The 15,215-nt window shown below is 41.9% G+C and overlaps 2 protein-coding genes and 1 long non-coding RNA gene across 4 annotated transcripts in view; 1 reads left to right on the forward strand and 2 right to left on the reverse strand.

The window, feature by feature from the left end:
- UBA6 (ubiquitin like modifier activating enzyme 6) overlaps positions 1–3,686 on the reverse strand; it is an 80,575-nt gene extending 76,889 nt beyond the window's left edge. Inside the window, exon 1 of one of the 2 annotated variants that reach the window (XM_032632361.1) lies at positions 3,566–3,636. In XM_032632361.1, the coding sequence (XP_032488252.1) occupies positions 3,566–3,636 (71 nt within the window). Of the gene's footprint in view, positions 1–3,565 lie in introns of both variants that reach the window. The other variant, XM_032632360.1, reaches the window with a different exon arrangement.
- Positions 3,687–3,801: 115 nt separating this feature from the next.
- LOC116753822 overlaps positions 3,802–15,215 on the forward strand; it is a 32,076-nt gene continuing 20,662 nt past the window's right edge. The window contains exon 1 of the long non-coding RNA XR_004349881.1: positions 3,802–3,900. This is a non-coding gene — a long non-coding RNA (uncharacterized LOC116753822). The remainder of the gene's footprint in view (positions 3,901–15,215) is intronic.
- GNRHR (gonadotropin releasing hormone receptor) overlaps positions 12,260–15,215 on the reverse strand; it is a 38,013-nt gene continuing 35,057 nt past the window's right edge. The window contains exon 4 of the mRNA XM_032631722.1: positions 12,260–12,269. The gene's annotated coding sequence lies outside the window, so the exon portion shown is untranslated. The remainder of the gene's footprint in view (positions 12,270–15,215) is intronic.

Here is a 15,215-nt window from a genome sequence, read left to right on the forward strand (position 1 = left end):
TCACAAACATAACAAGCCTCGGGCTTCCCTGGTGGCGCAGTGGTGGAGAGTCCGCCTGCTGATGCAGGGGACACGGGTTCGTGCGCCGGTCTGGGAAGATCCCACATGCCGTGGAGCGGCTAGGCCCATGAGCCATGGCCGCGGAGCCTGCGCGTCTGGAGCCTGTGCTCCGCAATGGGAGAGGCCACAACAGTGAGAGGCCCGCATACCACAAAAAACAAAAAAAAACATAACAAGCCTCAAATAGAATTCAATTTCCCTTGCTTAATCTATTCTTCCCCAGCCTTTCCCAACTCACTTGGGACCACCAAGCAAATGATGCCACCATTTACTCACATGCTCTGGCCAAAAATCTAAGGATCTTTACTTGTTCCCTTATTTTCTCTATCTGTGAGTGCTGTTAGTTCTACCTTCAAAAGGGATCTCACATCTGATCACTTCTCACCATTTCAGTCAATACAATCTCAGGCCAAACCATCATCATATCTCATCTGAACTACTTCAAAGGCCTCCTAAACTATTCTATTTCTATTGCCCTTCCCTTTAATTAATTTTCCATCTAACAGCCTAAAACGTTTAGAATGTAGTCAGACATTACTCCCTAACTTAGAATTATCCTTCAGTAAGTTTTCTTTACCCTTAGAACAAAATTCAAACACCTTAGCATACATAATAGGGCCTTTATGTATGTCTCCCAGTTACCTGTCCAACCTCAACACCCACACCTCTCCCTCTGGCTCACTATCTTCAGCTACACTGGCCTACTTGATGGTTCTCAAAAAGCCAGGCTTGCTATCACTTCAGTGTTTTTACACTTGCTATTCCCTTTGCTTCAAATGTTCTTCCTTCAGATCTCTGAAAAACTGACTATTACCATTTAAGCCTCTATTAAAATATTGCTTCACAAACATCACAGACCATTCGGGATCACCCCACTGAAACTGAGCAGGACCCTGTGGGGCCTTCCCTGGGACAGATTTCCCCTCCCCGCTTGTTTGTACAAAAGTTTTAGCCTCCTAGGCTTTCCCCGAGTTCCAAACAGCAAATTTAATCAGAGAGATGAGAAAATGTAGAAACAAAGGAAAGCAGTCAAAGTAATAACAGTTTAGCCATAAAACAAGTCAAGGACCTTTCGTTGTCTTGCAAATGCCAGAACTCCCACAGGTGGACGAAGTTAACTGTGTGCTGAACTGCTGATCAACTGGAACCAGAAGGTTGATGACTGAGGTTCCAAAAACATTACCTTGTTACCTCACCATCAAGCAATCAGAGAACTGAGCATGGATCACACACCCCACAACCCTCTCCCTTCAGACTGTCTTTAAAAACCCTTCCCTGAAAGCCAATGGGGAGTTTCTGTCTTCTGAGCATGAGCTGCCTGCCCATTCTCTTTGCTTGGCCCTGCAATAAACTGTACTTTTCTTCACCATTACCTGGTGCCAGGAGATTGGCTTTGGTGTGCATTGGGGAAGCAGACCAAGTTTGGTCTAGTAACACAATCAACGAAGTGGCTCCCTAACTTGTTAACCTGCTGTATTTTCTTCAAATCATTAATTATGTATTTTTTTCATTAACTATCATCTGCCTTCCCCTATAGAATATATGATCCATTAGGAATTCACTACCGTATTCCAAATCCCTAAAACAGTACCTGACATTTAATAACAAGAGCAAACATGTGTCACACACTGCTTTAAGTGCTTTAGATGTACTAACTCAGTTAACCCTTTCAACAATTTTATGAGATAGACACTATTACTGTCTCCATTGAACAGAGGAAAAAACCTGAGACTAACAGAGATTAACTTAAATAATATGCCCATGGTCACAGAGCAGGTAAATGGCAGAGCCCTGAATCTAATCAGTCTAGCTCCTGACAACCACATTATACTGCCTATTGCCTCTCACAGTAGGCATGAAGAAAGCACTAAAAAAAACAATATGTTAAATGAATTTTAAAAATTAAAAAAAGGTTAAACATACTAGTGTAACAAGACACAAAGTGATGTATCATTTACCACAGTTCATTCCAATTTTTTCACAGCATGGCACAGAAAGAAAAATGATAATAGGTAAACACTGGGAAACAGAAATAGTTCCTGGCCAGAGGGAACCAGCTGGGACATTTGGGCCTGAGCCACGGTGACAGCTAAGATCAGTATCATCTTGGCAAAAGTGTGATCCATTCTAGGTTTTGGGAAGCTCTAATTATCAATCACAGGATTCTACAAACAACGTGATAGCACAAAATCCAGTTTTGGAAACTTATTTTCTAGGCCTGGTGTTGCTATACAAGCCAAAGTATTTGAAAATATAATATCAAAATGTGACTATTTCTGTTATCAAATATTGATTAGGTGATCAAGTGATATCAGCTTCTAGCTAATAAAAACACACAAATACACAATATACCCTGGCACTGTAACAAAAATTTTTATTACAGCTTTCTTATCCCTGGTATACTTTCACTAGCTATCTTCCTTGCATGGAGGGCAGTAGTCTAGTAGGTAAAGCTCTTAAGTAAACATGAGTAGAGCATTACATTCTAACCAGTTCTGTCACTTAACGATACGACTGGCACCTACTTTTCAGAAAGTTCTGCCTTACTGGAATATTTCAAAAATCATTCTTATGATAAGGTCTACATGGCGATCAAAAACGCTTTAAATAAGGGAAGGTTTTGTTTGTATTACATAATATCTCCCAAGTAAATCTGGCAATGCTGGCAATGGCAGGCAATACCATGGTACCAAAAAGCATCCCTTCAGTCTGAAGCTGGTGAAAATGCTACAGGTTTGTGAACACTCACATTAGCTCAAAATCAAATTTGCGCCACTTTTATCTTTGGCATATTGTATTCTGGTAGTGGGCAGAATGTAACTATCCGCTTTATTAATTACGAAATGATTGAAACAGGAACTACACGCACATTTCCCCTCTATTTTTGCCAGAATGGAAAAGACGTGAACCTCAACACCAACTGGGAAATAAGAATGGGTAACTCGTGTTTTTTTCCTGGATTTCTTTTTCTTTCTTTCTTTCTTTTTAAAGTGCAGTCAACAGAGGCCTCAGAGTGTCCTGACTACCACTGATTCATTATTACCAAGTTACCTCTGGTAATAGTTTTCAAAGGAGGATCTCAGCGGAGGACAGCGCACAGCAGAGCTTAGCTTTCACTTTATCGAAAGGAGGGAAGGTGTCCGGCACCAGGTCTGGGAAGCTCACACCGAGCGACTCGGACCAGAACTCCCCGCCGGAGCCCCTCCCTCCCCTCCACGTCCGGCGACTGGGAGGAAGGAGGAATGGCAGACCCCAACCAGAACTGAGAAAGCGCTGAAAGGGGCGATAAGTGGGCTTTTTCCTCAACGAAGCCGGCAGTCGCAGAGGCCGGAGCCCACGCCGCCACACCCACACCGCGCGCTCCCCTAGCCGCCCAGGGCCGGCTCTGGCCAGCCCCGCGGCCTCTCGCGCACTCCCTGCCCGCCTTAGGGGGAGAAGCAGAAAGCCGGGCTCTGGGTCCTGCCCGCCACGCCTTGCTTCTTCGCGCCCACACACGTCCTCTCACCTGCCGGCCCCCCAGGAGGAGCATGACGCCTCTTCCCCCTGACGTGCGGCCACCGGCTGGGAGCCCTCCATCGCCTCCTGAGACGCAGCCGCTGCTGGATACTGGGAGGCAGGGAAGGGGGCAGGACCGTGAGGTCAAGGGGCGGGCGGTGACGTCACCGGAGGGGGCGGGCCTGGGGGAGCGCGCAGCCCGGCGGCGCCTTCCCGTCAAGCCCAGAGGCGTCCTGGCTTCCGGTTTGGGTGTGGTCGTGGAGTGGGCTTTGCTGCAGGTGATTGCAGGGAATGGAATGTTGCGACTGGCGTCTGGCAGATGTAAACCGAACCAAAACACTGAAGGTACGAGTCACCTACCAAACACAGAGGATTCCAGTGGCCAGCGAAGTGATAGGATTGCATAGCAAAATCCTTAAGAGTTTTATAGCAGGAAGAAGAAACCCCTTCATTTTATACTTTTAAAAACCCCAAAGGCTAGTAATAAGTAGCTCCGGATTTCCAGTCTGGGATTCCATTTTAAGACGTTACACGTTTAACAAATAATTTTGGACGTCTACTACGTGTCAAGCACTGTCACAAATTTGATAGAATCGTGATTTTATGAGCTGTGAATGGCATATGTCATCCAGGTTGCCCCCTTCACTTTGTGAGGGACAGAAATTTACGGTTGGTGTGACTTGCCAGATTAAGTACCTGAACATATGTGTAAGGACCTCTCATCTAATTCCCTTTCCATTGACTCCCCTTTCACTTTTCTTGGAAAACAACAAGAATTAGTGTGACTCAATAATATTACGATTTATCTTTCATTCTAAATAAGTGTATGTTTGGAGAAATGTCTGTAGGATTTTTAAAACTGACAAATACTTTGACACTATGTATTTATATCATCTGTAATGTATGATATTTTTACTTAGAATTTCTTCCCATTCTGGTGTGGAGAAAGGGTCCAGGCAAAAGGGCATTATCCTTTGTGCCTCTATTCTCTTTTCAACTTGCACATCTCCAAATACCTGGAAACTTCATATTGCTCACCTATGCCATCATTCAGATCTCTCAATCAAGTTGTGTACCTTTTCTACATAATCATGAAAATGAACTTGGTCTGTGTCCCATTCTTTCAAGGTTCTGCTCTAGGACTGGACTAATCCCCTGTCTTCTCTCTTTATTCTAAAATTAATAGATATAAATATCTTTGAAAGGTTCGCTCCGCAAATAACACCAGTTTCTTTCCTAATTTCTTTTCCCTTTTTCTTTCCTTCTTAAATATTTATTGAATGCCTGTTAAACATTAGGGCCTAATGACTAGATGACGATTAGGTGATAGAGATACAGTGATCCCTGATTTCATCAGTCTCATTGTGGGAAGGCAAAAAAATGGAAAATAAATGAAAAATAACATTAGAAAGTAAATACAATGAAGAAAACTTTATAAGGTGAAGAAAAGAGACTTGGGGAGGAGGAGAGAGACAATTTTAGACATAGTAGTCAAAGGTGGCCTCTTTGAAGAAGTGACATTTGAGCTAAAAACCTAGGTGATGTGAGTCCTATGAATATCTAGCAGAAGAGCATTCTAGACTGAGGGAAAATCAAGTGTACACTTTAAAATTTTTCTTCTTTGAGATTTGTCACCTTCTGGTGTATGTTTGTTTTTTTGTAAATTGCCTCTCTACCTTTAAAAGAGACTGGTCTTTTCCTGGAGGAGATTCAGAGTGTGAGGAGGAATTTGATGGGAGGGAAAATCTCCATTGCTGGCTTCGAAAAGGGAAGGGGGCACATAGAAAGGAATGGCAATGGCCTCTAGGGGCTTACAGTGGCCTCCAGCTTCCAGCCAATAAGGAGAAGGGGACCTTGGCCTACAGCTGCAAGGAACTAAATTTGGTCAACACCTACATGACCTTGGAAGAAAACCCCAAGTTCCAGATCACAACAGGTCTGCTAGTACCTTGATTTCAACTTTGTGAGGCCCTGGGCAGAGAACCCAGCTGTGATGGGCCCACAATTATGACCTTAGAACTGTGAGCTAATAAATTTGTGTTGTTTTAAGCCACTATGTTTACAGTAAGTTGTTATACAGCAATAGAAAATGAATATACTGAATATTATCTAAGACCCACATTTTAACTTCCTTGAAATTGCAATGTATTTTTTTTCTTTTTTATCAGTACAGAAAATAATGGTGTTCTTAAAACTGAGGTCATGATTTGGTGAAGTATAGTGTGAATTATTTCAAACAAACAATATAACAGATACCCAGATTTAAATGTATTCTTTTTTTTTTTGTTTTGTTTTTGTTTTTGTTTTTTTTTTAAACATCTTTATTGGGGTATAATTGCTTTACAATGGTGTGTTAGTTTCTGCTTTATAACAAAGTGAATCAGCTATACATATACATATGTTCCCATATGTCTTCCCTCTTGTGTCTCCCTCCCTCCCACTCTCCCCATCCCACCCTTCCAGGCTGTCACAAAGCACCGAGCTAATATCCCTGTGCCTTGCGGCTGCTTCCCCCCAGCTATCTACCTTACTACGTTTGTTAGTGTGTATATGTCCATGACTCTCTCTCGCCCTGTCAAAACTCACCCCTCCCCCTCCCCATACCCTCAAGTCCGTTCTCCAGTAGGTCTGCGTCTTTATTCCTATCTTACCCCTAGGTTCTTCATGACATTTTTTTCCCTTAAATTCCATATATATGTGTTAGCATACGGTATTTGTCTTTTTCTTTCTGACTTACTTCACTCTGTATGACAGACTCTAGGTCTATCCATCTCATTACAAATAGCTCAATTTCATTTCTTTTTAAGGCTGAGTAATATTCCATTGTGTATATGTGCCACATCTTCTTTATCCATTCATCCGATGATGGGCGCTTAGGTTGTTTCCATGTCCTGGCTATTGTAAATAGAGCTGCAATGAACATTTTGGTACATGACTCTTTTTGAATTTTGGTTTTCTCAGGGTATATGCCAAGTAGTGGGATTGCTGGGTCATATGGTAATTCTATTTGTAGTTTTTTAAGGAACCTCCATACTGTTCTCCACAGTGGCTGAACCAATTCACATTCCCACCAGCAGTGCAAGAGTGTCCCCTTTTCTCCACACCCTCTCCAGCATTTATTGTTTCTAGATTTTTTGATGATGGCCATTCTGACTGGTGTGAGATGATATCTCATTGTAGTTTTGATTTGCATTTCTCTAATGATTAATGATGTTGAGCATTCTTTCACGTGTTTGTTGGCATTCTGTATATCTTCTTTGGAGAAATGTCTATTTAGGTCTTCTGCCCATTTTTGGATGGGGTTGTTTGTTTTTTTGTTATTGAGCTGCACGAGCTGCTTGTAAATTTTGGAGATTAATCCTTTGTCAGTTGCTTCATTTGCAAATGTTTTCTCCCATTCTGAGGGTTGTCTTTTGGTCTTGATTATGGTTTCCTTTGCTGTGCAAAACCTTTGAAGTTTCATTAGGTCCCATTTGTTTATTTTTGTTTTTATTTCCATTACTCTAGGAGGTGGGTCAGAAAGGATCTTGCTGTGATTTATGTCATAGAGTGTTCTTCCTATGTTTTCTTCTAAGAGTTTGATAGTTTCTGGCCTTACATTTAGGTCTTTAATCCATTTTGAGCTTATTTTTGTGTATGGTGTTAGGGAGTGATCTAATCTCATACTTTTACATGTACCTGTCCAGTTTTCCCAGCACCATTTATTGAAGAGGCTGTCCTTTCTCCACTGTACATTCCTGCCTCCTTTATCAAAGATAAGGTGTCCATATGTGCGTGGGTTTATCTCTGGGCTTTCTATCCTGTTCCACTGATCTATCTTTCTGTTTTTGTGCCAGTACCATACTGTCTTGATTACTGTTGCTTTGTAATATAGTCTGAAGTCAGGGAGCCTTATTCCTCCAGCTCCTTTTTTCGTTCTCAAGATTGCTTTGGCTATTCGGGGTCTTTTGTGTTTCCATACAAATTGCGAAATTTTTTGTTCTAGTTCTGTGAAAAATGCCAGTGGTAGTTTGATAGGGATTGCATTGAATCTGTAGATTGCTTTGGGTAGTAGAGTCATTTTCACAATGTTGATTCTTCCCATCCAAGAATATGGTATATCTCTCCATCTATTTGTATCATCTTTAATTTCTTTCATCAGTGTCTTATAATTTTCTGCATACAGGTCTTTTGTCTCCTTAGGTAGGTTTATTCCTAGATATTTTATTCTTTGTGTTGCAATGGTAAATGGGAGTGTTTTCTTGATTTCACTTTCAGATTTTTCATCATTAGTATATAGGAATGCCAGAGATTTCTGTGCATTACTTTTGTATCCTGCTACTTTACCAAATTCATTGATTAGCTCTAGTAGTTTTCTGGTAGCATCTTTAGGATTCTCTATGTATAGTATCATGTCATCTGCAAACAGTGACAGCTTTACTTCTTCTTTTCCGATTTGGATTCCTTTTATTTCCTTTTCTTCTCTGATTGCTGTGGCTAAAACTTCCAAAACTATGTTGAATAAGAGTGGTGAGAGTGGGCAACCTTGTCTTGTTCCTGATCTTAGTGGAAATGCTTTCAGTTTTTCACCATTGAGGATGATGTTTGCTGTGGGCTTGTCATATATGGCTTTTATTATGTTTAGGAAAGTTCCCTCTATGCCTACTTTCTGGAGGGTTTTTATCATAAATGGGTGTTGAATTTTGTCGAAAGCTTTCTCTGCATCTATTGAGATGATCATATGGTTTTTCTCCTTCAATTTGTTAATATGGTTTATCACATTGATAGATTTGCGTATATTGAAGAATCCTTGCATTCCTGGAATAAACCCCACTTGATCATGGTGTATGATCCTTTTAATGTGCTGTTGGATTCTGTTTGCTAGTATTTTGTTGAGGATTTTTGCATCTATGTTCATCAGTGATATTGGCCTGTAGTTTTCTTTCTTTGTGACATCCTTGTCTGGTTTTGGTATCAAGGTGATGGTGGCTTCGTAGAAGGAATTTGGGAGTGTTCCTCCCTCTGCTATATTTTGGAAGAGTTTGAGAAGGATAGGTGTTAGCTCTTCTCTAAACGTTTGATAGAATTCACCTGTGAAGCCATCTGGTCCTGGGCTTTTGTTTGTTGGAAGGTTTTTAATCACAGTTTCAATTTCAGTGCTTGTGATTGGTCTGTTCATATTTTCTATTTCTTCCTGATTCAGTCTTGGCAGGTTGTGCATTTCTAAGAATTTGTCCATTTCTTCCAGATTGTCCATTTTATTGGCATAGAGTTGCTTGTAGTAATCTCTCATGATTTTTTTTATTTCTGCAGTGTCAGTTGTTACTTCTCCTTTTTCATTTCTAATTCTATTGATTTGAGTCTTCTCCCTTTTTTTCTTGATGAGTCTGGCTAGTGGTTTATCTATTTTGTTTATCTTCTCAAAGAACCAGCTTTTAGTTTTATTGATCTTTGCTATTGTTTCCTTCATTTCTTTTTCATTTATTTCTGATCTGATTTTTATGATTTCTTTCCTTCTGCTAGCTTTGGGGTTTTTTTGTTCTTCTTTCTCTAATTGCTTGAGGTGCAAGGTTAGGTTGTTTATTCGAGATGTTTCCTGCTTCTTAAGGTGGGCTTGTATTGCTATAAACTTCCCCCTTAGATCTGCTTTTGCGGCATCCCATAGGTTTTGGGTCGTTGTGTCTCCATTGTCATTTGTTTCTAGGTATTTTTTTATTTCCTCTTTGATTTCTTCAGTGATCACTTCATTATTAAGTAGTGTATTGTTTAGCCTCCATGTGTTTGTATTTTTTAAAGATCTTTTCCTGTAATTGATATCTAGTCTCATGGCGTTGTGGTCGGAAAAGATACTTGATACAATTTCAGTTTTCTTAAATTTACCAAGGCTTGATTTGTGACCCAAGATATGATCTATCCTGGAGAATGTTCCATGAGCACTTGAGAAAAATGTGTATTCTGTTGTTTTTGGATGGAGTGTCCTATAAATATCAATTAAGTCCATCTTGTTTAATGTATCATTTAAAGCTTGTGTTTCCTTATTTATTTTCATTTTGGATGATCTGTCCATGAGTGAAAGTGGGGTGTTAAAGTCCCCTACTATGAATGTGTTACTGTTGATCTCCCCTTTTATGGTTGTTAGTATTTGCCTTATGTATTGAGGTGCTCCTATGTTGGGTGCATAAATATTTACAATTGTTATATCTTCTTCTTGGATCGATCCCTTGATCATTATGTAGTGTCCTTCTTTGTCCCTTTTAATAGTCCTTATTTTAAAGTCTATTTTGTCTGATATGAGAATTGCTACTCCAGCTTTCTTTTGGTTTCCATTTGCATGGAATATCTTTTTCCATCCCCTTACTTTCAGTCTGTATGTGTCTCTAGTTCTGAAGTGGGTCTCTTGTAGACAGCATATATAAGGGTCTTGTTTTTGTATCCATTCAGCCAATCTGTGTCTTTTGGTGGGAGCATTTAGTCCATTTACATTTAAGGTAATTATCGATATGTATGTTCCTATTTCCATTTTATATATTGTTTTGGGTTCGCTACTATAGGTCATTTCCTTCTCTTGTGTTTCGTGTCTAGAGAAGTTCCTTTAGCATTTGTTGTAAAGCTGGTTTGGTGGTGCTGAACTCTCTCAGCTTTTGCTTGTCTGTAAAGGTTTTAATTTCTCCATCAAATGTGAATGAGATCCTTGCTGGGTAGAGTAGTCTTGGTTGCAGGCTATTCTCCTTCAGCACTTTCAGTATGTCCTGCCACTCCCTTCTGGCTTGTAGGGTTTCTGCTGAGAGATCAGCTGTTAACCTTATGGGGATTCCCTTGTGTGTTATTTGTTGTTTTTCCCTTGCTGCTTTTAATATGCTTTCTTTGTATTTAATTTTTGACAGTTTGATTAATATGTGTCTTGGCGTGTTTCTCCTTGTATTTATCCTGTATGGGACCCTCTGTGCTTCCTGGACTTGATTAACTATTTCCTTTCCCATATTAGGGAAGTTTTCAACTATAATCTCTTCAAATATTTTCTCAGTCCCTTTCTTTTTCTCTTCTTCTTCTGGAACCCCTATAATTCGAATGTTGGTGCGTTTCATGTTGTCCCAGAGGTCTCTGAGACTGTCCTCAGTTCTTTTCATTCTTTTTTCTTTATTCTGCTCTGCAGTAGTTATTTCCACTACTTTATCTTCCAGGTCACTTATCCGTTCTTCTGCCTCAGTTATTCTGCTATTGATCCTATCTAGAATGATTTTAATTTCATTTATTGCATTGTTCATCGTTGCTTGTTTCATCTTTAGTTCTTGTAGGTCCTTGTTAACTGTTTCTTGCATTTTGTCCATTCTACTTCCAAGATTTCGGATCATCCTTACTATCATTATTCTGAATTCTTTTTCAGGTAGATTGCCTATTTCCTCTTCATTTGTTAGGTCTGGTGGGTTTTTATCTTGCTCCTTCATCTGCTGTGTGTTTTTCTGTCTTCTCATTTTGCTTATCTTACTGTGTTTGGGGTCTCCTTTTTGCAGGCTGCACTTTCGTAGTTCCCGTTGTTTTTGATGTCTGTCTCCAGTGGCTAAGGTTGTTTCAGTGGGTTGTGTAGGCTTCCTGGTGGAGGGGACTAGTGCCTGTGTTGTGCTGGATGAGGCTGGATCTTGTCTCTCTAGTGGGCAGGTTCACGTCTGGTGGTGTGTTTTGGGGTGTCTGTGGCCTTATTATGATTTTAGGCAGCCTCTCTGCTAATGGGTGGGGTTGTGTTCCTGTTTTGCTAGTTGTTTGGCATAGGTTGTCCAGCACTGTGGCTTGCTGGTCGTTGAGTGAAGCTGGGTGCTGGTGTTAAGATGGAGGTCTCTGGGATATTTCCACCGTTTAATATTATGTGGAGCTGGGAGGTCTCTTGTTGACCAGTGTCCTGAAGTTGGCTCTCCTACCTCAGAGGCAGAGCCCTGACTCCTGGCTGGAGCACCAAGAGCCTTTCATCCACACAGCTCAGAATAAAAGGGAGAAAATGTAGGGAGAATTAGTAGAAGTATGAGTAAAGAAAGAAGGAAAGGAGGAAAGGAAGGAAGGAAGAAAGAAGCAAAGAAGGAAAGAAAGAAGGGAGGGAGGGAGGGAGGGAGGAAGGAAGGAAGGAGGGAAAGAAGGAAAAAAGACAGAAAGAAAGATGATACAGTAAAAATAAAATAAAGTATAATATAGTTATTGAATTAAAAAATATTTAGAAAAAAAAAAAGGGACGGATAGAACCTTAGGACAAATGTTGGAAGCAAAGCTATACAGAGATAATCTTACACAGAAGCATACACATACACCTTCACAAAAAGAGGTAAAGGGGGAAAAATCATAAATCCTGCTCCCTGAGACCACCTCCTCAATTTGGGGTGATTCGTTGTCTAAAGGAGGGAAGGAAGGAAGGAAAGAAAGAACGAAGGTAAAGTATAATAAAGTTATTACAATTAAACTTAATTATTAAGAAAAAGAATTTTAAAAAAAAAGTCATGGACGGATAGAGCCCTAGGACAAATGGTGGAAGCAAGAGTATACAGACAGGATCTCACACAGAAGCATACACGTACACATTCACAAAAAGAGGAAAAGGGAAAAAAATCATAGATCTCGCTCCTAAATTCCACCTCTTCAATTTGGGATCATTCCTTGTCTATTCAGGTATTCCACAGATGCAGGGTATATCAAGTTGATTGTGGAGCTTTAATCCGCTGCTTCTGTGGCTGCTGGGAGAGATTTCCCTTTCTCTTCTTTGTTCTCACAGCTCACAGGAGCTCAGCTTTGGATTTGGCCCTGCCTCTGCGTGTAGGTCGCTGGAGGGCGTCTGTTTTTTCGCTCAGACAGGACGGGGTTAAAGGAGCCGCTGATTCGGGGCCTCCGGCTCACTCAGGCCGGGGGTTGGGGGATGGGGGTAGGAGGGGCACTACGTGCGGGGCGGGCCTGAGGCTGCAGAGGCAGCGTGACGTTGCGGCAGAGGCCGGCGTGATGTTGCACCAGCCTGAGACCCGCCGTGCGTACTCCCGGGGAAGTTGTCCCTGGATCCCGGGAACCTGGCAGTGGCGGGCTGCACAGGCTCCGCGGAAGAGGGGTGTGGAGAGTGACCTGTGCTCGCACACAGGCCCCTTGGTGGCGGCAGCAGCAGCCTTAGCGTCTCCCGCCCGTCTCTGGGGTCCGCGGTGTTAGCCGCGGCTCGCGCCCGTCTCTGGGGTTTGCGCTTTCAGCCGCGGCTCGCGCCCGTCTCGGGGGCTCGCGCCCTCAGCCGCGGCTCGCGCCCGTCTCTGGAGTTCCTTTAAGCAGCGCTCTTAAACCCCTCTCCTCGCGCACCAGGAAACAAAGAGGGAAGAAAAAGTCTCTTGCCTCTTCGGCCGGTGCAGGCTTTTCCCCGAACTCCCTCCCGGCTAGTCGTGGTGCACTAACCCCTTCAGGCTATGTTCAAGCCGCCAACCCCAGTCCTCTCCCTGAGCTCCGTCCAAAACCAAAACCCGAACCTCAGCTCGCAGCCCCGCCCGCCCCGGTGGGTGAGCAACAAGCCTCTCGGGTTGGTGAGTGCTGGTCGGCACCGATCTTCTGTGCAGGAATCTCCCCGCTTTGCCCTCCGCACCCGTCGCTGTGCACTACTCCGCGGTCCCGAAACTCCCCCCTCTGCCTCCCGCAGTCTCCGCCCGCGGAGGGGCTTCCTAGTGTGTGGAAACTTTTCCTCCTTCACAGCTCCCTCCCACTGGTGCAGGTGCCGTCCTTATTCTTTTGTCTCTGTTTTTTCTTTTGCCCTACCCAGTTACGTGGGGAGTTTCTTGCCTTTTGGGAGGTCTGAGGTCTTCTGCCAGCCTTCAGTAGGAGTTGTTCCACGTGTGGATGTATTTCTGGTGTATCCGTGGGGAGGAAGGCGATCTCCGCGTCTTACTCTTCCGCCATCTTCAAGGTCCCCCCCCTAAATGTATTCTTACATTTGCAAAATGGGGAAGAAAATTGGAATATCACTAGACTTTTCACAGTGAAACTTTTGTCAGAAGAAAGTGGAACAACATATTTTCGGTACTCAAGGGACAAAGAATGCACTAAGGATTTTATATCCAGCAAAACTAACTCTCACGTGCAAAGGGTATAAACTACTATCAACACTTGATATGATATCAGTATTTGATGAGACTATCATTTTCAGGAGCCCTTCCTGGAGAATTACTAGAGAATGAGCATCAGACAACGAAAATGATGAGAAAAACATTGACCTAAGGATTGGTTCAGGTTCTTTACGGAAAATCATAATCTGTTGTGTGTAATTAATTCTTTATTACTAATTCCCCTGAGTTCTGTCACCTTAACTTCTGAGTTTTTCTATTTTCTTCCCAGCTTTTTCAAGATATAATTGACAAATAAAATTGTAAGATATTTAAAGTGTGCAATGTGATGATCTGATATATGTATACAGTGTGAAAGGATTCCCTCCATAGAATTAATTGTGTTTTTCTAATTCTGAATCATGTTGTTCTTTCATACCTTGTATCATTTTCTTAATGTCATTTAGCTAGTTTAAAAATAGTAACTTTCGGTTTTGATCTATTTTGTGACACATCTTTGGGGCATGCTTTCATTATCTGTAATGATGATGTTATACTCCTTATTCGCTCTCTTTTTTTTTTTTTTTTGCGGTACGCGGGCCTTTCACTGTTGTGGCCCCTCCCGTTGCGGAGCACAGGCTCCAGACACGCAGGCTCAGCGGCCATGGCTCACGGCCCCAGTCCCTCCGTGGCACGTGGGATCTTCCCCGACCGGGGCACGAACCCGTGTCCCCTGCATCAGCAGGCGGACTCTCAACCACTGCGCCACCAGGGAAGCCCTATTCTCTCTTTTTTGATAATAATTTTGTATAGTATTTGAACTTGATATTTTTTGGCAGCTCAGTTTTATGTGAAATTATTGTTCTTTAACTTTTAGTATGAGGCAGGCTTCCTAGTCCAATAAGACTACATCCATCAGAAACAAAACTGTATTCCAAGAATGTCAGGTTTCTGGCTCATTGCAAGGAGGGAGGCCACATTCCATGGAGCCCACCATGGGATGCCTCATCAAAGGAAAAGGTAGGTTTATTATAGGAATTTGGGGAAGTGTAGAATTTAGGAGAAATAAAACGAAGTAGTATTTTGATAGACTCAAAAGAAAGGAAGGATGTATGTAAGGGGGCCTACCTTAGGTCTGGACTGTAACATGGACCCTGTTTTTTTGGTAGCTACAGAGTCGAAGTAGGTGAGGAATGTGTCCACAAACCCCTTTTCTGAAGTTCTGGAAGTAGAGGCTGTTTCTCTATCACATAACTCAGATCATCTAGCCAAGAATGGGATATTTCAATCTTAATGAAAGATTTCAAAGAGCAAGTTTTTTGACAATCTATGATTTTAGAGAAAAGAGTTCTCTGTGAGTAAAAAAAGCAGCAGTTACTCATAGTGGGTTTTTTTTGGTGACACTACAGCATGTTCTTGGGAGAAATACTATTTTCTGTTAACTTTACAGCTGGCTTTATCTGTGTTTATTATCTATACCTGATGAATGGCAAAGCAGATTTTTACTTTCTTAGTCCAAGCTCATTTTTACTTTCTCACAGGTTTCAGGAAAACTTTTCTAACGCCAGAGAGCTCCTTTTTTGTTGCTTTGGTGTAGTGCTGAAAAATATGGTGGCTTGATTTCTGTGATTTCCTTCA

The sequence above is a fragment of the Phocoena sinus genome, chromosome 5, assembly GCF_008692025.1.
Source record: "Phocoena sinus isolate mPhoSin1 chromosome 5, mPhoSin1.pri, whole genome shotgun sequence".
Classification (NCBI taxonomy): Eukaryota; Metazoa; Chordata; class Mammalia; order Artiodactyla; family Phocoenidae; genus Phocoena; species Phocoena sinus.